The sequence below is a fragment of the Perca fluviatilis genome, chromosome 15, assembly GCF_010015445.1.
Source record: "Perca fluviatilis chromosome 15, GENO_Pfluv_1.0, whole genome shotgun sequence".
NCBI classification, from domain to species: Eukaryota; Metazoa; Chordata; class Actinopteri; order Perciformes; family Percidae; genus Perca; species Perca fluviatilis.
In genome coordinates, this window is record NC_053126.1 from 28698134 (window position 1) to 28719833 (window position 21700).

The 21700-nt window shown below is 43.4% G+C and overlaps 1 protein-coding gene across 3 annotated transcripts in view; it reads left to right on the forward strand.

Annotated features, from left to right (window-relative positions):
- The window catches only part of ap2a1 (adaptor related protein complex 2 subunit alpha 1), a 41553-nt gene that overhangs the window by 12445 nt on the left and 7408 nt on the right, over positions 1-21700 (forward strand). The window contains exons 3-16 of one of the 3 annotated variants that reach the window (XM_039825892.1): positions 2514-2707; positions 3028-3157; positions 3567-3668; positions 6540-6799; positions 8592-8760; positions 9191-9328; positions 10286-10468; positions 14032-14129; positions 14219-14450; positions 14631-14819; positions 14944-15098; positions 16479-16541; positions 19713-19775; positions 20592-20674. In XM_039825892.1, the coding sequence (XP_039681826.1) occupies positions 2514-2707; positions 3028-3157; positions 3567-3668; positions 6540-6799; positions 8592-8760; positions 9191-9328; positions 10286-10468; positions 14032-14129; positions 14219-14450; positions 14631-14819; positions 14944-15098; positions 16479-16541; positions 19713-19775; positions 20592-20674 (2059 nt within the window). The remainder of the gene's footprint in view (positions 1-2513; positions 2708-3027; positions 3158-3566; positions 3669-6539; positions 6800-8591; positions 8761-9190; positions 9329-10285; positions 10469-14031; positions 14130-14218; positions 14451-14630; positions 14820-14943; positions 15099-16478; positions 16542-19712; positions 19776-20591; positions 20675-21700) is intronic. The other 2 variants (XM_039825893.1, XM_039825894.1) reach the window with 2 other exon arrangements.

Consider the following 21700-nt stretch of genomic DNA (forward strand, 5'->3'; position numbering starts at 1 on the left):
GCTGGTTTAGCCACTGACTCAGATTAATATTCTGTCTGACAACATTATGGGAAGGATTTCTAAGGAGGTCGACCTTTCTGTTGAAGAGTAAGATCCCATATACAGATAGTCTGCCTTTCTCCAAAGGGAAAACCGTTGGCACCCTATGGACGCACCATTGTGCCTTTTTAATCTGTAAAAGCAGTACAAATACCCCAGCCACTGTGACTATTTCCTGATTCTGTGTGGTGAACCATTTTCTCAGGAACAGGAAATGTTGAGTAAGCAGAACAATGCTGATTCAGGAGCTCCATTCGTTGAGTCGACTGCTGTAGCAGGAGTATCCATCAGTGTCTGCGCCTATAAATGTGGAGACCATCTCAGAGTAGAGAAGCTAAAATGTAATTGGGCCTCAGGATAGCAACCATAAACCAATTGTAAAATCCTTTAGACTCATTATAAGACAATGCAGTCCAATAGATGATAAGCAGGGTTCCTTGCTCTGGCCATTGAGGTATTCGGTAATACAACCGTCAAATCAAAATCACATTCAAACCTGCCTCTGTAGCTTTACACCAATATTGGTATTTACAATAAAACTATAGGCTATCAGGTGTAATCAATACATTGTTCAGACTATCTGAAGATGGATCTAACTTTCTCTTATTGATTAGTCAGACTAGCTGGCCAGGCCAACAACCGCCGTAGAGACGGAGCGCATCGCGTCGTACTCTGAAAGCCACGCCCACCGGAGGGGGAAAACAACTCTCTGCTCTCCATTGACTTGTATTTCGGGAAGGTTCCTCATCGCCAATTCCATCTGCTAGCAAACAACAGAAAAATGCCTAAACGCTGCTTTGTGCTGGGATGCACTACCAACAATGTGAAGAACCCAGAACTAAGTTTGTAACTTTTCATAATTGACGAGGAGGAACATTCCTGCAATATAAGTCAATATGTGGGGGCGGGACTTAAATGTCTCTATGTTAGCTAAGGCTAGCTCAAATGTTAGCTATGGGTACATCGGCAAGGATTTACGCACATTTCAAAAGCGTTGCGCATAACCCCAAAAATAGAACGGACGAGAGCGTCTGAACGTTCCTTTATTTACTGCTGCTATCTTGCGCTACAACGTTGATGAAGACAGAAACTCTTCTTCGGCCGGTACACACTGGGCTTTCTGTAACGATAGCTGTCAATCAAGGTAGGCTAAGGAGGATCTGTGTGGGTGTGATCGCGTTGAAAGTGACCAATCAGGGCGCCTGGGTAGCTCACCCGGTGGAGCAGGCGCCCATGTATAGAGGTTTACTCCTCGGCGCAGCGGCCGAAGGTTCGACTCCGCCCTGCGCCCCTTTGCTGTATGTCATTCCCCCCCCCTCTCTCTTCCATTTTATGTCTTCAGCTGTCCTATATAAATTGGGGCCTAAGATGCCCAAAAAAATAATCTTAAAAGGAAAGAAAGTGACCAATCATAAGAGGGCTAGTGCCTCCCTTGGTTTCTGCCAACAGAATGTCAAAAGTCTGTTTTTATTTGAAGAAGAGTGAGCTGCAGGAGTGTGACAGCAAACGCAGCGGACTAGCAAGAAGACTGCTTGCTAGTAAACATGGATGTAATCAACAAAGGGTTCAGACTTTAAAGAAAAATTCACAAATATTTTATGAGTAAGGAAATGCATTAATCATCTTTGTTACCTTTTATGTCCAGCTAGCTGAAACTAATGCAGTTGCGACCAAGAATTGCAATGTCTGTGGTTGTGGTTGTCTTTTCTCATTTCCTGCCACCTGCCTACTGTCTGAAGGTGGATGTCAACAGCTGATGCATTCTAGTCCCACTGCCTTGGGATAAGCCCTACCTTCGTGGAGCTTCTAATGTCTCGTTTTTGCTGAATCTGCTTTAGTGAGGAGTTGATTCAACATTATGGTTAACGTGGAGGCTGCATTTGCAGCTGTTGAATTGTATCGCGTTATACTTGACAGTGTTTTCTAATATTTTGTCCACCCCATTTATAATTTGGGGTAGCCAATATATTCAAGCATTTACAAGTGAAAGTGCAAGTGTATTGTCATATCAAGGCTCTGACTTGACAGATTTAATCACGGCAACAGATTGTAATACTTCAGAACTCTAGTGTGACATTGTAAAATTGTGAAAATATTTTGGCGCCACCTACTGCTGCTGAATGTGAAATCATTCCACCTTACACAGACCCAGTCAGCATAGGCTCATGATGTGGGGACTCTCAGTGCTGTTGATGCCCACATTTCTGAAGAAACAAAAAATAAATAAAACGCAGCAAAAGTGCCCTGTTGGATGCCTTTTTTCTTCTTCAGTAGAGAAAACTTAGGTTCCCTCCAGAGTGCCCCTTCCACTGGAGAAACCAAGATGCAGTGAAGCATGGCTGCCCTTAAATGGAGAAACCAGGATGTGGTGCCCTCTAGGCTGGCCCTCCTGTGCAGAAGGACCCTGTATTTCAGTGTTCTGATGCCTCCATACCTCATCGGTGTCATTGCTCTCTTGTTCTCTGTCACTCCAGGGTTACCTGTTCATCTCCGTGCTCGTAAACAGCAACAGCGAGCTGATCCGTCTGATCAACAACGCCATCAAGAACGACCTGTCCAGCCGCAACCCCACCTTCATGTGCCTGGCGCTGCACTGCATCGCCAACGTGGGAAGCCGCGAGATGGCCGAGGCCTTTGCCAGCGAGATCCCTCGGATCCTGGTCGCTGGGTGAGTGGGACATCGGCTCTTTGGAGGGTTGAGGATGTAAAATGAATGAAAAATCCTCCCTAGTTGTCCTGTGTGTGTGTGTGTGTGTGTGTGTGTGTGTGTGTGTGTGTGTGTGTGTGTGTGTGTGTGTGTGTTGTGTGTGTGTGTGTGTGTGTGTGTGTGTGTGTTTGTGTGTGTGTGTGTGTGTGTGTGTGTGTGTGTGTGTGTGATAAAGCCGGCAGTTTTTTCTTTTTTTTTTTTTTTTTTTTTCTTCGATCATGTCGCTTTACATCACTGTGACTTCACTTAGCTGCTGGTAATGTGAATGTGATGCACCACAGTGATACCATGGACAGTGTGAAGCAGTCGGCTGCACTGTGTCTGCTGCGCCTCTATAAGACCTCGCCTGACTTGGTGCTGATGGGTGAGTGGACTTCACGCGTGGTGCACCTGCTCAATGACCAACACATGGTGAGCGCACAACTCCGACCCACGTCACACCAAGAATGTCGTAACGTGATGCAGCCTTGTTGTGCCTGTTTGTGTGTGCGTCTTAAATCAAGTTTTTTTATGTTGATACGTTGTTTAGCTTGCATATCATTAATGTGTTAAAAGTTGAACCTTTTAATGTTACAATTCGAATCGGAACTTTATTTTGAACTGATGAAACCAGTTGCACTGCTGATATCACCTATTTTTTGTTATTAGATTATTACTTATTACCTTCTTGTGCATATGTGTCTGGAGTTTATTAGTTATTTTGTGCGTATGTGTCTGGAGTTTATTATTTATTTTGTGCATATGTGTCTGGAGTTTATTATTTATTTTGTGCATATGTGTCTGGAGGTTTTTATCTTGTGCATATGTGTCTGGGGTTTAGGGTGTGGTGACAGCAGCCATCTCCCTCATTACCTGTCTGAGCCAGAAGAATCCAGATGAATTCAAGACCTGCGTTTCCCTGGCAGTGTCCCGACTTAGCAGGGTAAGTGTGTGTGTGTGTGTGTGTGTGTCCTCCTCACAGTCAGCACTCAGGGAAACAGAAGCGTGGCGGCTGTCCCTGTGCCCGCCTCCTGAGCACTGTTACCATGGAAACCAAAGCCTCGTCCCTCTTCAGTTTGTCCATGCACGTTTGTGCGTGCGTGTAAATAATTGACGTGTGTAAATAATTGACGACGCAGCAGCAGCGACGTCACCCATTGGTTCGTGCACTGCAGTTTTGAAGCGAGGAATTAGCATTTTGGCCATCACCATGTTGGTATTTGGAAGCCAGAAGTGACCATTTTTGGATAAGAGTGGAGCTAAGGAAAGGAGTACCAGTGTCTCAGTGGTGCTAAGCTAAACTCTAAAGGGAAAAGTTGCAAATATTAAACCCTTCTGAGTCATTTACCGGATTTACCAGCGGGTTAAACACTGACCTCTGGGTACTGGAGACAATCATCTGCATGTACGGAAGAACAGAAAATCTGCAGACTGTCTTCACTTTATGAGGTTTTTTAACATTAATATGCGTTCCCCCAGCCTGCCTATGGTCCCCCAGTGGCTAGAAATGGTGATAGGTGTAAACCGAGCCCTGGGTATCCTGCTCTGCCTTTGAGAAAATGAAAGCTCAGATGGGCCGATCTGGAATCTTCCCTTTATGATGTCATAAGGGGAAAGGTTACCTCCCCTTTCTCTGCTTTGCCCGCCCAGAAAATTTGGCCCACCCATGAGAGAGAGAGAGAGACACATCATGGCTTGCAAACGAGCAAAGTGGCAGTTGGTCAAGGCCACACCCCCACCCTCCACCTTGCCCCCCCTCTCTCCTCCTCAATAGCTACAGACACAAAAATGGCACATCCTAAGGAAAGCTCATTGTGGGACTGGCTCTAGCTCGCTGTAATTCTGCACAAAGGCTGAACAAATTTCTGAAAGAGACTTCAGATACAGTATTAGGGGACACACTAAGGTCTATATAAAAGAGACTTCAGATACAGTATTAGGGGACCACTAAGGCCTATATAAAAGAGACTTCAGATACAGTATTAGGGGACCACTAAGGTCTATATATAAAAGAGACTTCAGATACAGTATTAGGGGACCACTAAGGCCTATATAAAAGAGACTTCAGATACAGTATTAGGGGACAACTAAGGCCTATATAAAAGAGACTTCAGATACAGTATTAGGGGACCACTAAGGCCTATATAAAAGAGACTTCAGATACAGTATTAGGGGACCACTAAGGTCTATATAAAAGAGACTTCAGATACAGTAGTAGGGGACCACTAAGGTCTATATAAAAGAGACTTCAGATACAGTATTAGGGGACCACTAAGGTCTATATAAAAGAGACTTCAGATACAGTATTAGGGGATCACTAAATTCCTATATAAAAGAGACTTCAGATACAGTATTAGGGGACCACTAAGGTCTATATAAAAGAGACTTCAGATACAGTATTAGGGGACCACTAAGGTCTATATAAAAGAGACTTCAGATACAGTATTAGGGGACCACTAAGGTCTATATAAAAGAGACTTCAGATACAGTATTAGGGGACCACTAAGGTCTATATAAAAGAGACTTCAGATACAGTATTAGGGGACCCCCCCCCCTTAAAAACCCCGGGCCCCCCCCCTTTTCCCCCCCACGGCGGCCAGCTTCTTTTTTTTTTCTTTTTTTTTCAACATTCCCCGTTACTTTTTCCCCTCCTCTTTTTTTTCCTTCTCCTCTTCCCCCCTCTCTCTTTTTTTTTTTTTTTTTTTTTTTTTTTTTTAAACTATTTTTTTTTTTTTTTTTTCGCTTTTTTTTTTTTTTTTTTTTTTTTTTTTTTTTTTTTTTTTTTTTTTTTTTTTTTTTTTTTTTTTTAGGAAGCAAAAAAAAAAAAAAAAAAAAAAAAAAAAAAAGAAACAAAAAAAAAAAAAAAAAATTGCTAAAGTGAAAACACAATGAAACGCACAGAAAGCCATATTATTTGCACGATATTTGCATTAAAAAATGTCCAAAGGCACCAACACCACAAACGCGTCCGAGAGCTGAGGTGTCGGTGACGCCTAGCAAAGCAGACAGCTAGCAGCTAGCCTCCTGTGACAGCAGCAACCCGTCACTCAAAGCAGAACACCCTTAATTATGCAGAACTTCAAGCCTTAATAGATAGCCGGTTGAGTCATTTAAAAAAAAATAAAAAATTCACATCCTGTACAGTTGTCATGAAGGGGGGACTTTTGTACCAGGCTGTAAACATGTTTTAATTCTGCTGTAAAGTTGGGCATTTTAACTTTGGGCTCTATTGTATTTTGGGATTGACTCCCTTTTTGAAGCTTGATGAACTGCAGTTTTTGGCACTTCCTCGTTAGCTTCATTTCTCAGACCCGTGACTCAAATACAATCAATTGTAAAGAGAACTTTATTATTGTGGAATTTAGTTGTTCTTCTTATTGTCTGTTTATCTATTCTCTTCACCAAATTCTGAATTGAGCACTCTTGGCTTCGAAGACATTTTTCTTTTCTTTTTTTGTCTCACATAAGAGATTTTCTGAGGGGTTAAGGTTGTCTTACCTTACACTGGCTGGCGCCATGTATCCCTGTCAATTGAAAACGTTTTCGAAAGCATCGACAGCCCGGTTTTCCATGAACTTCTGATGCTCTGATCAAAAAGCAAGTTCAAAGATTATATGTGTGGATGTATAGACCACTGATGAGCTCTGCACAAAGAGAGCGACACCTACAAACACCTTTTTGTACTGTAGATCCTGCTCATTCCTGAGCTTCCTGTACATGGTAAGCTGCACTTTGCTGAAACAGTTGAGCAGTGTCTTGCATGGGTTCCGTTTTGACTTGGCATAATGACTCCTATTTTTTGTTGCTTCTCCAGATTGTGTCGTCAGCCTCCACCGATTTGCAGGATTACACCTACTACTTTGTCCCGGCACCGTGGCTCTCTTGCAAGCTGTTGCGCCTGCTGCAGTGCTACCCGCCGCCAGAAGATGGCGCTGTCAAGGGCCGTCTGGTAGAGTGTCTGGAGACCATCCTCAATAAGGCCCAGGAGCCACCCAAGTCCAAGAAGGTGCAGCACTCCAACGCCAAGAATGCTATCTTGTTTGAGGCTATCTCACTGATAATCCACTATGATAGGTGAGTATTCTGATCAACAGCACTCTCAGCAGCTGAAACACAGTATTTATGTCAGTAACACCTTCACTGTATCCTCTGAATCTTGAAATTACTGAATAATTAAAGAAGACCTTAAATATTATTATGGGCTACATATATGTTAGGGGTGTGACGAGACACTCGCTCACGAGACAAGACGAGACACGAGATTGGGGTCACGAGAGCGAGATGCGATTTTAACACTAATTTAAAGAAAACTTCAGTTAAGAAATATGACTGGGAAAAATAGTCTTTACTCAGAGAACCAAGGTTACAAGCTAGGGGTGTGACGAGACGCTTACTCCACAAGACGATCCACATCACGAGATTGGGTTCACGAGAACGAGACGAGATTTCGTCGGAGGTGAAAAGTTGTCTCGTGAGGCGATGTGATGTCAGCGTGATGGAGCGTGGAATTACTATTGAAAATCCCCCTGCCACTTTTAAATCATTTGTGTGGCAACATTTTGGTTTTCCTGCGGAAATAATAAACAGCGAAAGAGTGACAGACAAGACGAACACAATATGTAAACATTGTTAGAAAAAAATGCCGTATACCGCGGCTAACACGAGCACTATGCAAAAACACTTACAGCACCACCACAGCTCTCTACTAACTACTGCACCCGCGAGTCGCGGGTGCAGTAGTTAGTAGTACGGCATTTCTTTCTTACAATGTTTACATATTGTGTTCGTCTTGTCTGTCACTCTTTTCACCTCGACGAGAAATCTCGTCACGCGAGATCTCGTAAAACGAGATCTCGTCACACCCTTAATATATGTCTAAAGTGATGGTGCATTAAAGGCCCATCGGTGCCAACGGATACAGAGACTCTTGGGCATCGGGTCTGGTGGGAATAGTAACCCTAAAGAGCCTGATGGTTGGCGTTAAAGGAATACATACATACCCTTCTCATCTCAGTGTATGTTGTAACTCTGTCTGACGCCCCCACTGCTAGCCTAGCTTAGCAAAGATCCTGGAGGTAACCGGCTCCATCTAGCCTACTGCTCCCAATAAGTGACAAAATAACGCCAACATTTTCCTATTTACATGTTGTGATTTGTATAGTCACAGCGTGTACACATAACAAGGTCACATGAGACACAGCCATATTCTACCCATATACATACTGGGAACTATATTCTCAGAAAGGCGAAGCACTGCTTCTGCTGCTACTTGGGCGGAGTGATTTGCTTGCAGCACCTGAGAAGCCCCGTGGTGAGTCCAATGAGCTAGTGTGCAGCGGTCTGCCAGCACACCAAACAAGAGTTTGTGAGAGGGCATTAGAGGTCAACTGAGTGAAAGGGGTTATTATTGCATGTTAATATGGATAATAGCGGCAAAAACACTAATGAATTTATTATTGAGCACAATAATATTTGCTTGCATATCATTTCTCTTCAAAATATAAATTATGTGCTTGCAAATTATGTTCACGGTGCTTCAAATCTCCCATTGCTTGCTTAGATGCGACACAAACCTAACGCCATCATTTATGACTGTATGCTCAAGGAAGTCATTGAAAAAGAAAATGGTGCTTCTTGAATTTCATTTTGTGATGTCTGTCTGAACCCGGTAAATATTTTTTTCTAGGTCTTTCCTTTACTGTTTTTGAGAATAGTTTTTTGTTATCGCGGTTAATGTTATATAGTTTGAAATCAAATTTCAGCTAGTCTTAACCATGGCCTACTGATATGCTCTTTCATGATCTAATGACCCCAGTGCGGTAAGTTTTTATTTTATTTTTTATTTTTTTTGCTTTGTGTTGGGCAGCGAGCCCAACCTGCTGGTGCGAGCCTGTAACCAGCTGGGCCAGTTCCTGCAGCACCGAGAGACCAACCTGCGCTACCTGGCTCTGGAGAGCATGTGCACTCTGGCCAGCTCGGAGTTTTCCCATGAAGCCGTCAAGACGCACATCGAGACGGTCATCAACGCCCTCAAGGTGCTGTCTCCCCTCCCAACTACACGCAGCAATCAGCTGCAGCTACATTTCCACTGCACGACACTACTACACCATATACACTGCAGATATATACGTTTATGTATGCTCTGTATATAGTGGTATACTGGTCAATAGCACAGGACAATGCACATACACACTCATCGGCCACTTTATTAGGTACGCCTTTGCTAGTAGCGGGTTGGACCCCATTTTTCCTTCAGAACTGCCTTAATTCTGCGTTAACAAGGCGCTGGAACATTCCTCAAAACTTTTGGGCCGTGTTGACACGATAGCATGGCACAGTTGCTGCAGATTTGCACATCAGCCGTTTCTGAACCAGTCAAACCAGCCCATCGGGCACCAGCAACCACGTCGGACCATTTTCAAAGTCACTTAGATCCTCCTTCTGTGTGTGTGTGTGTCTCTACAGACCGAGAGGGATGTGAGTGTTCGACAGAGGGCGGCTGACCTGCTCTATGCCATGTGTGATCGCAGCAACGCCAAGCAGATCGTCGCCGAGATGCTCAGCTACCTGGAGACGGCAGACTACTCCATCAGAGAAGAGATGGTGGGTGTGAGAGTGTGCCAAGAAAGATTTTGTGCCATGCTATATTCTTTTATTATTTTTTTTTTTTTTCCCTCACGCCACGTAACTGGCTACAGTCCTCTGTAAATGCCAATTGGGAATCGGTGAAGGTGGTTAGTTTCCACCAGCTACATATTGCATTCATTAACAAACCAAACAATTTACCTAACTGAAGTCTAAGGGAGCTTCCCCCCCTTTTAGTTCTGTAGACTCGGTGCGATTCGGGCGTGAAGTTGCAGTATTGTTGCATTTTTCATTTGGTTCAGTTAGCGCTCCACTGCACTTTGTCAAATGCACCAAACCTTGTAAAAGCGAGTAAAACTGTCCAACACTCCCTGGTCTCAGAAATGATGGAGCAACACCAAATGTATGTGGTCTTGGGTTTTTTGGTATTGCTTCAGTGTTTCTGATATTATAGAAGAAGTTGAACAATGTGAGCAGCTAACAGACAGCGAGTGAAGGAGAGGGAGAGGGAGATGATGATGTCACACAGACCACCAGCGATATGTATGGTCATAATAAGCTATGGATTTGAAAGTACACAGAGACCCCTGTTTTCAAGCGGACCAGAGTTCGTTGGTTTGGTCTGCACCAGAGGTCCCATGGCATGAAAATGTCACTTTATGAGGTTTTTTAACATTAATATGAGCTCCCCCAGCCTGTCTATGGTCCCCCAGTGGCTAGAAATGGCGATAGGTGTAAACCGAGCCCTGGGTATCCTGCTCTGTCTTTGAGAAAATGAAAGCTCAGATGGGCCTATCTGGAATCTTCCCTTTATGATGTCATAAGGGGAAAGCGTACCTCCCCTTTCTCTGCTTTGCCCTCAGCCCACAGCTGTAGCCGCCTACAGTGTCCCAAATAATATTTCTGTGTAATTATTAAGCACAAAATGCAGTCCCCACTGATTTAGCTGTGATCTGTTGGGCCTTCCTCATTCAGGTGCTGAAAGTGGCCATACTGGCAGAGAAGTACGCCGTGGATTACTCCTGGTACGTGGACACCATTCTCAACCTCATCCGCATCGCTGGCGACTACGTCAGCGAAGAGGTGTGGTATCGCGTCATTCAGATCGTCATCAACAGAGACGATGTGCAGGGCTACGCCGCCAAGACGGTCTTTGAGGTACCACTACAACATCAAATCATAAACGTAGCTTTGGACGACTAGATAAAGATGCTGTTCTTTAGCTGAGAGGGGACAAACATCAAAATATCAAAAGACAATTGTTTTTTTAGCACAGACTAAAATGTCTATAGCGTACCCAGATACACAATGTATATCTGGGTATTTCCTACCAAGTGGGCTAAATGTTCAGCTGTACGTCAAAGCAACGTGCGAGATGTCACAAGCACTTTTATTAAAACAGGCTGTGATCAAAATATAAATAACAAAATACAATTCAAAGACAGGGTTTGTCTAAATGTAAAATGATAAATCGCCTATATTAAATTACAAACCCCAATTCCAATGAAGTTGGGACGTTATGTAAAACGTAAGTAACAGCAGAATACAATGATTTGAAAATCTTTTCCAACCTACATTCAGTTGAATACACTACAAAGACAAGATATTTAATGTTCAAACTGATAAACTTTGTTGTTTGTTTGTTTTTGCAACTTTTCACTCATTTTGAATTTAATGCCTGCCCCACGTTCCAGAAAAGCTGGGACAACCGTACAAGTGCGAGGAATTTAGGGACTTCATCATCTACAGTCCAGAATATCATCACAAGATCCAGAGAATCTGGAGAAATCTCTGCACGTAAGCGGCAAGGCCGAAAACCAACATTGAATGCCCGTGACCTTCGATCCCTCAGGCGGCACCGTATTTAAAAAAACCACATTGTGTAAAGGATATCACCACGTGGGCTCAGGAATACGTCAGATAACCATTGTCAGTTAACACAGTTCGTCGCTACGTCTACAAGTGCAAGTGAAAACTCGACCGTGCAAAGCCAAAGCCATATGTCGACAACACCCAGAAACGCCGCCGGCTTCTCTAGGCCCGAGCTCATCTGAGACGGACTGACGCAAAGTGGAGAAGTGTGCTGTGGTCGGACGAGTCCACATTTCAAATTGGTTTTGGAAATCACGGACGTCATTTCCTCCGGGCCAAAGAAGAAAAGGACCGTCCAGATTGTTATCAGCGCCAAGTTCAAAAGCCAGCATCTGTGATGGTACGGGGGTGTGTTAGTGCCCATGGCATGCAGTAACTTGCACATCTGTGAAGGCCCCATTAATGCTGAAAGGTACATACAGGTTTCGGAGCAACACATGCTGCCATCCAAGCAACGTCTTTTTCAGGGACGTCCCCGCTTGTTTCAGCAAGCCAATGCCAGGCCACATTCTGCAGAGTTACAACAGCGTGGCTTCATAGTGAAAGAGTGCGGGTACTAGACTGGCCTGCCTGTGGGGCGCATTATGAAGCGCAAAATACGACAACGGAGACCCTGGACTGTTGAGCAACTGAAGTCGTACATCAAGCAAGAATGGGAATGAATTCCACCTACAAAGCTTCAACAATTAGTGTCCTCGGTTCCCAAATGCTTATTGAGTGTTAAAAGGAAAGGTGCTGTAACACAGTGGTTAACATGCCACTGTCCCAGCTTTTTTTGGAACGCGTTGCAGGCATCAAATTCAAAATGAGTGAATATTTGCAATAAAAAACAACAAAGTTGATCAGTTTGAACCTTAAATATTTAGTCTTTGTAGTGTTTTCAATTGAATACAGATTGAAAAGGATTTGCAAATCTTTATTTTTTTTATTTACAATTTACCCAACGTCCCAACTTCATTGGAATTGAAACCTAGTTTATGGCTTGACCGTGTATGGTAAATATGCTAAATTGTGGCCAAATTGTTACAATCAATCATTTTATTTGTCACATGAAATCCTACGAGATACAATTCCAGTGAAATATAATCCCATCAGCCCCGTCAACAGAATGGGGCCGTTCATCACACCAAAACGGTCGGCTGGTAGAACGCCACTGGCGGAGCCCCGACATATACCTGTAGAATATCAGCAATGGTGGAGTCATGAAAGTTAAAATGTCTTGTTAAATAAAAAAGGGGTTTGCAGAAAAACACGGTAACCCTTTACTTGAAGGTATCTACATAAAGGCGCCGACACACCAACCCGATTAAGCGGCCGTCGGACAGTCTGGCGAGGTCGGTGACTCCAGTCTGTTCGGTGTGTTCCGTGCCGCCGTCAGCCGGAGGAGCCGTCGGCGTTCATTTTGGCCGATTGGACTTGTTGAATCGGGACAGTGGGCAGTTGGACTCGATGACCAATCTGATTGGTGGAGTGCTAGCCCTTGACTAGCGAATCAGTGCACGAGAAAACCGGAACTGACAACGCCAGTATCTTCTTATTATGACTGACGACAGCGTGCTCTACAGATTAGCGCCGCCTGCTGTTATGGAGACGTATTACGTCTCGCGCACGCGCAGAACGTACGCTCGAGTCGGCGTTGCTTCGGTGTGTTTGTGAGGCACTTTTTTGACCTCGGGGAGCCTGACTGATCAGTCCGACTGGGCTCAGCCGTCGGGTTAGTGTGTCAAAGCCTTAAGAGTGACATGACACTGTCATGAACACATGACACAGTCACCCTAACCATAACCATAACCATAACTTGTCATGACAAAAAACTGAATGACACTTTTACTGAAAGTAGCGGTATCCCATAAACATTTATGACTTGTTTATAATGTTTATGGCACGTTCATGACCGTGTCATGTCACTCTTATGTAGATACCTTCAAGTAAAGAACATCTTTATATTTCCCACAGCAAGTTCTAGAAAACAAGTATTGTTTTGGCATTGAGTATTTTATAAGCATAATATCAAAAACTTTCAAATAATTTGCAGCACTACTCACTGGGTGTCTCTTGGCAGATTTTCAAACTATTTTAAAGGAAAATTTTCTGCTTTATTGTTTTTATACACCATGAGTCCTATTTTTATTCATATATATATCGTTCTTATTGTTTAGGGTCACGTCTAATTTCATATCTGAGGGATGACCATATTATGTAAACATTTTTTTATTTTATTTTTTTTAAAGGAAATGTTTCTACACAAACAGTTCACTGTGAATGTTCAATGGGTCTTCCAGAGCCTCTCCCTGGTTTTAACCTTGAACCTAAGGCGTAAAGCTCATCAGGCGTCAGTGAGCCAATCAGCACGCAGCCTGCTTCTACCAAGATCTAATGCCTGTGATCGGCTGTCTAACGCTACACGTCGTAGAAGAAAAAAAAAAAAAAAACGACGTTGCACAGAGAGACGAGGCTCACGTAGTAGGAGCCGGAAAAAAATAAGAAGAAAGCTTTGTGCCGTAATGTTGTAATTTAATTTAGTTTTCTAAATTTGGTATCAGAAAAAAGTATCGTTCAGGAACCGGTATCAAAGTCACAGTATCGGATATTTTTTAATGATACCCAGCCCCTACAGTTATGTTACGGTTATGTTACAGTTATGTTAGTTAAGTTACAGTTATGTTATGGTTATGTTACAGTTATGTTAGTTATGTTACAGTTATGTTACTGTTATGCTTGAGAATGTTTCAGCGTCTCTTGGTTGAAGACTTGCCGCTCATCATCGCATGTATGTAAGAGAGAAGGGGAGATAAAATGTCGTGTTGTAATTAGAAGTTGAATAAGTTGAAGTAATTTCTCTCTTCCAGGCGTTGCAGGCACCTGCTTGCCACGAGAACATGGTGAAGGTTGGAGGCTACATCCTGGGAGAGTTTGGTAACCTCATTGCTGGCGACCCGCGCTCCAGGTATGTTAAAGATTTTGGCTGCCGAGGCTCTACGTCCACGGTTGAAATGACCAATAGTAACTTTGTCTGTCTGTCTGTCTGTCACGCAGCCCCCTGGTCCAGTTCAACCTTCTCCACTCCAAGTTCCACCTGTGCTCGGTGCCGACTCGCGCCCTGCTGCTGTCCGCGTACATCAAGTTCATCAACCTGTTCCCGGAGACCAAGGCCACCATCCAGGAGGTGCTGCGCTGCGACAGCCAGATCCGCAATTCGGACGTGGAGCTGCAGCAGCGCGCTGTCGAGTATCTGAAGCTTTCCTCCATCGCTAGCACCGATGTCCTGGTTAGTTCCGACCACTCAAAACTCAGCTCCCGTCTAGTAATGAATGAATGAATGATTAAATAACATTTGCCAGGAGCCCTGGTGGACATTGTTAATAATGTTTTGTTAGCGATGTCTCCAAAAAACAGTCCCAATCTGGAGCTTTGCAGTCAAGTTGTCGTCTGTGTTCCCCACACACAGGCCACTGTCCTGGAAGAGATGCCTCCCTTCCCAGAGAGGGAGTCGTCCATCCTGGCTAAGCTGAAGAAGAAAAAGGGGCCCGGTGCTGTGTCCGTGACAGAGCTGGAAGACAGCAAAAGGGAGGGTGGGGAGTTGAATGGAGGGAGTGACCGGGGGCCAGACACAGCAGCCATGGCTGCGTCCAACGCTGTAAGCAGACTCCATGAAGGGCTCATTCCCAGAGAAACACAGTGGCTTTCAGCTTGCCTTTTATGTATACCAGCAGCTGTAACAAGAACACTACATTTCACAAGTTGCCCTTTTTGTTTTCCAGTCCACCCCGTCGCCGTCAGCAGACCTCCTCGGGATTCGTTCCGCCGCTCCGGTTGGCGCCGCCCCAACCAGCGCTGGCAGCCTATTGGTGGATGTGTTCTCTGAGGCGGGACCTGCCGCTCCTTCTGCTGCTGTGAACGACGACGGCTTCCTAAGGTGAAGGGTCGTCTTCTTGATTGTGCAGATGTAGAATCGGCCGCAAGCCGAAGTCCAGTGTGACTGGCTACACCCAATCTGCTTGATAATGTCGTCTCGCTTTCGAAAGGAAAGAGACCGTACTGTACTATCGTAGAAATGATCCCCATCCCACACTTTTCTCTATCTACATAAATACCCCCCCCCCCCTCTGCTTTCATCCACTGTTACTCTCTCTGTCTGCAGTCTTTTGTCATGCACATGCGTACTCCTGGAAAGCGGATTTGGAGCCCAGCTAGCAATATACATGGCGGAGAAATCTAGCTGAGAAATCAGGTTTCTCTAATCCCCTACACTGATTACAGTGAGCAGTTTCTCGTTTACGTGACGTTTGAGAAACCGCTTACTGGAGAAAACCGACTGTAACCCGGTTACTAAAGTGCATGTTAACACACGGACTGTTTAAAAAGTGTCTCTCACACTGGACTGGGGTGTACTGGTCTTGACCCTAATGGGAATGAATGGATTGATTTGTTATAATGTGTTGTTTCCTGTGAATAGTTGTGATGTTTGTGGTGCGTTTGTGCTGCTGGACTACTATGCAGCTAGGTGTAATGTGTGTGTGTGTGTGTGTGTGTGTGTGTGTGTGTGTGTGTGTGTGTGTGTGTGTGTGTGCGTGCTGGTTGTTGCTCTGTTGGCTTTATCTTTCTTTGCTCTATCTGTGTCTAATATATACCTGTCAACCTGAAGACATTGGTAGGCACATCCTGTATGCTGATGATACTTTTAAAAACTATGCTAAGTAGGCTCCTCAGGGAATCTGTCCCTCGCCCCCCCCCCCTTCCCCTTTTTGCTGTCAGCTGACTGGTCAGAAGCAAACTAGTTTTCAACTCATTGTTTAGGTCAGTACTTAGTGTTTGACAGTTCGGGTTGATAATCCGAGGTATGTTCTAGTAGTTTCCATCATGTGTTTAAGGTAACATCCAGACAGCTTATTAGATCAACAGTGCTGCACATGAAAGCGCCGTCAATAAGATAGGGATGTAACGATACACTCAGCTCGCGATGTGAAGTGATTCAGGATTTTAAGTTGACAATTTTAGTGTGTTAAACAAGAAGTGTCTTGTTAGGCGAGTTAGGAGATAACATGTGTGTGTTGGCCGGGCCCAGGCTGCTCAGTCTCTCACAGCAGTCTGAAAGCAGGAAATGCTGTAGACTTTTCTTCATGGTTGGCAGGTCTGCTACACTTGTCTGTTCTTTTTTATCTTGCTGTGTATGTGACTGTCTTTCGTCTTTTCTCTCCTTCCCTTCTCTCCATTTCCCTGTGTGTGTGTGTCTGTGTGTCTGTGTGTCTGTGTGTCTGTGTGTGTCTGTCTCCTGTCCTCTACCTTGATTGGACAGAGATCTGGAACAGCCCACCGAGACCTCTGATTCCCTATTGGTGGAGGGTTCTGGTGACTCGGAGTAAGGGCCCAGTAGTAAACTACAGAATTAGCTAAACCAATACAAATATGGCACATGTTTTTCTTTCTAGAAAAGGCTTTCTATCTTTAAATGGACATGTTATTGGTAATATACACTACACTGAATTGGTAGCTTGATGCACATGAGCCATTTAGGTTTACATAAAAGCACCTGACTTGCTCTACACATACGTTGATGCCTTTCCCCATTTTTAGAACACAAACCGTGTCATCAGATGAATTGAGTACTATTGTATTGTGGTATGATTTGTGTGTAGTTTCTACGCAATCTGTCCTGACAGCATGATCAGTGCATAGTTAGCCATGGGAAACACAGAAAACAGAAGAGACCGATGTATGGTGAGAAGAAAGGCTCAACTTTATACCACTCGGGAGTAGGAAAACATTTTCCTAATGTAGGCCCCTACCATCTCCAACGTATCCAAAGTAGTTGACTGTGAGTGGCTTTCCGTCAAACTAATGTTGTAAAGTAGCTCCTACTACAGTTTACCAGTTCATCAGTCCCACCGTCTGGAGAGAAGACTTTTTGTGCTGCATGTTTTGAGCAGCTGAAAGTCACTAATAATGGCACGTTATTTTATTATGAGCAAAACTGGACCACAGTATGGATTTAGCTAAAGGTTAGTTTCCTAGGAATAACTGTCATATCACATAAAAGGCACTGCAAGTATTGGTGCAACAAGAGGGCTTATATATATATATATATATATTTAAAGACATATTACCATGCAAACATAATTTCCTGAGTCACTAGCTTTTTTTATGCGTAGTACAGGAAGATTAAATAGTACAGGAAGACAAGAAGGGGTATTGCAGATTTTAACAGAATTTTCCTAAAATCGGCAAAAGAAGATGCAAATGAATGTTTCTATCCACTACGGTTATGCAAATATTAGGAGTTAAAGGTCCCATAGCATGAAAATTTCACTTCATGAGGTTTTTTACCATTAATATGAGTTCCCCCAGCCTGCCTATGGTCCCCCAGTGGCTAGAAATGGTGATAGGTGTAAACCGAGCCCTGGGTATCCTGCTCTGCCTTCGAGAAAATGAAAGCTCAGATGGGCCGATCTGGAATCTTCCCTTTATGATGTCATAAGGGGAAAGGTTACCTCCCCTTTCTCTGCTTTGCCCGCCCAGAAAATGTGGCCCGCCCATGAGAGAGAGAGAGAAATCATGGCTTTCAAACGAGCAAAGTGACAGTTGGTCAAGGCCACACCCCCACCCTCCACCTTGCCCCCCCCCCCTCTCTCCTCCTCAATAGCTACAGACACAGAAATGGTACATCCTAAGGAAAGCTCATTGTGGGACTGGCTCTAGTGGCTGTAATTCTGCACCAAGGCAGAATTTCGGGAAAGAGACTTTAGATACAGTATTAGGGGACCACTAAGGCCTATATAAAAGAGACTTCAGATACAGTATTAGGGGACCACTAAGGCCTATATAAAAGAGACTTCAGATACAGTATTAGGGGACCACTAAGGTCTATATAAAAGAGACTTCAGATACAGTATTAGGGGACCACTAAGGTCTATATAAAAGAGACTTCAGATACAGTATTAGGGGACCACTAAGGTCTATATAAAAGAGACTTCAGATACAGTATTAGGGGACCACTAAGGTCTATATAAAAGAGACTTCAGATACAGTATTAGGGGACCACTAAGGCCTATATAAAAGAGACTTCAGATACAGTATTAGGGGACCACTAAGGTCTATATAAAAGAGACTTCAGATACAGTATTAGGGGACCACTAAGGCCTATATAAAAGCATCTAAAAAGCGGCTTGTCATAGGACCTTTAAGTGTTAAAACATAAACAGCTGGTAGTGCTAATTTTCCAGTCGATGCCATTTACCCATTGCAGGAGAAGTGTGCCAGTCCAGCCTTAAACGGTGAAGAACAATGTAGAAAACAAGATGGAAAATTTTAGTCGAGTCACTTTTATTCATAACACTCATTCCAAACCCTTTCAATAAAGAGCTGGTCTAGACCAAACTGTAATTTACAGAGACCCAACACTCCCCCATGGGCAAGCAAAGCCACAGCAGCAAGACAAATCGAAGTTTATCTGCTAAGTCTGTTTTCATTGCTTTTATCGATACACTAACTTTTCCATCTCCGCCAACAGTGTAAAAAACTTTTTTTTACATAGTTTGTTTTTCTTCTTTTATTCATTTTTTTTTTACCATTTATTTATACACGAATTGGAAAATGCACATTAAAATGGGTCTTACTAGTAACTATACTTATGATAGGACATTACACATGCTGTAATTGGGCATCCCCGCAAGTACGTTGTGACCGCTCAACAAATGTAATATCAAACTTAAAACCCCAAAAACAAAAGCGCAGTGCTGCGCTGCAGCTGTTGTAGAGAGAGGCAAATGCTGTACGCACCGTGTTCATGGCATCAAGCTTCATGTGTAGACGACGTATATGTGCTTTTAAACACGTGAACAGTGTCTGAAATAGAGTACAGTCTGTACACATTTGGACAGTAAATAATTGGGCACTGTGCTAAAGCACATATCATTTTCAAATGAAGCGGTTACTGGGGTGAACGTTTTGACTTTCAGCCTACAGTGTCCCTTTGGATTGTTAAATATCCTAGCTGCATGTAAAGTGTATGAATTGTGGCCCATTTTGAATGGCGTTGCCTCAATATTTGAACAGTGCAGTTGGACAATGATGTGTTCACTCTGTCTGGGTATAAACACGGTCAAATCTAAGCTGAAAGTCTGCACTTTACCCTCAATAGCTATTGTTTAATTTCTTATTCTATGTGCTTAAGTATAGCACCAAAACAACCGACATTGTCCAAACACATACTGACTGTACTGGATGAGTATTTGTTACAGTGTACAGTAACTAACTAGCATATAGCTTTCATTGTGTAATGATATCCTTGTTGTGCAAACTGCTTTTACTAACCAACCCACTGCATTTTTATCCTTTTCTCCTTCTTTCTTCTTCTCTCATGTTTCTCTTACCCAATCTTTCTCACACTCGGTCGCTGGACTCTGTGTTGAATGGATGGCTGTTTCACCTCTCATTTCTGCCCTATCCACTTGTTCCCCATTCGTCCTGTTGCCTCCCTCCCTCCCTCCCTCCCTCCTTCCTCTGTCCTGTGGGCTGTCCTGTGGTCTCTCAGCTCTGCTCCTCCCTCTGAGGATCCTGCTCCTCCTCTGTCTGAGGCAGACGAACTTCTTAACAAGTAAGCTCTTTCTCTGTGTAAGCTTTGTCATGCATTTGCCTAGCTGCAGCTCTGCCTGGTTTCTATAGGAAGGCTTTGACTTGTCAGAAGTAACCGAGATGTTACATCCACTAGTTTGAGGTTTGGTGGAGTGCAGCCATCTGACAAACATAGGGCTGTAGTAAGTCGGCCGATGACCTTATACGGATTGCCGATGGGTTCCTGTTTTAAAGAAAGCTCTCGCGTTAGAGACTACAAAAATCCACTTCTTTGCTTAATCTGTTAGCCAAAGTTGGACTGTACTCCAAGATAATGAAATAGGTCTATCAGAGCGTCCATAGTAACAGCATAACTACTGCAGACAGCAGCATGTTGGTGGTTTAACTGGCGCGTCCCACTGTGTTGATTGGCTCGTGCCTGCTACCAACTTTTTGCTAGACTCGGCTCCTTCTTTAAGCACAGGTTTAAGTTTCAGCGGTACCTGGTGACAGTTTGGCTAGCTTTTTAGGACAATATACAAAATGTCTGTGTTGACCCCAAAATGTTTTTTATCAAAATATTTAGTTTGTGCTGTTGGGCTGGGGCTACTTATCGATTCGTGAATAACTATTTGATAATGCTCTGAAAAACAAATCTGACACCATTTATACCACTCGCACCATGAGCAACACAGACCTGTTTAGACAAGAACAAACACTATTTAGCTTGTACCCTTAAATTGTTGATATCAAATGTTATTTTATTGTTTTGTTCTTTTTCTGGATATGACAGAACAGCGATTGTGAATGCAGCATTTCAGTGTTAACTAACCCTTTTTTAAATGCATTCATCCTACAGGTTTGTGTGCAAGAACAACGGCGTTCTGTTTGAGAATCAGCTGCTACAGATTGGCATCAAGTCAGAGTATCGTCAGAATCTGGGTGAGTTGTCTTCACAGAAAAGTAGCGCGGTGCAACCCGGCGTGGTGCGGCCTGGCGCGTTTTATCACCAATGGGCATACTTTGGTGTGTTTCATTGACATTTAGGCGTGGATTGTTGTGATTTGCCGCCACGTGGGCTTGGTTAGACGTTTCTTTTCTTATTCTTTTCTTTTCTTTATTTATATATATATATATATATATATATATATATAAAGCTGCGTCTGTATTAGATAGGCCATATTGCCAAGTGGCCATTTCCTCAGATTAAATGGACAAATGGCTGTGTTGGGGGAAGATTTAGAGAGATTAAACATCAAGACTCCGCCTCAAATGTCTTCTGTGCACCATTTAACTGGATTTACCCCGCCCTCACCTCCTATGTAACAAGCAGCATCCTGGCAAACACCAAATGGAGCACAACCATTGCAAAGTGGGCCTGGTTATTTTCAGTGGGTGTGACCTGGTGTGTTGATTAGGGATGTCACGAGAACAGATACTTAGGTAATCAAGTTGATGCCAGAGTTCTGAAAACAGGACAGTACATGTTTTTTTTCTAGAGTAGCGCGGGTACCGAGGATGCCGTGGGTATGACATTAGCGCTTGTTCCAGCGGACCTCTGACAGAACAGCATAACGTCAGTTTTTATTTTTTTATTTTTTTTTTTTTATTTAATCATTTATTTCATTCATTTAAAAACACATGCAACAACAGCATTTAACATGAATGAAAAGGAGCAGAAAGAAGTCAAACTTATAATGTCTGCCCCTTATCAACACAAAATCATTTACAGTTCCAGGTCATTTGAGCTGTCTCATACAGCCGTCTCGTTTTCTAAGACATCAACACAAAATACATCAATAAATTTGAACTGCTACTCCGCAGTATTATATTATATATATTATAGTTAAGTTGACTTTAACCGGCCTGGTTTTTATGTGAAAATACAGCGGCAGAGAGAAAGAGACGTAACTTGCAGTAAGTTACCAGACTTCACATTATCGTAAGCTAACCGTGTGGTGATGCCGT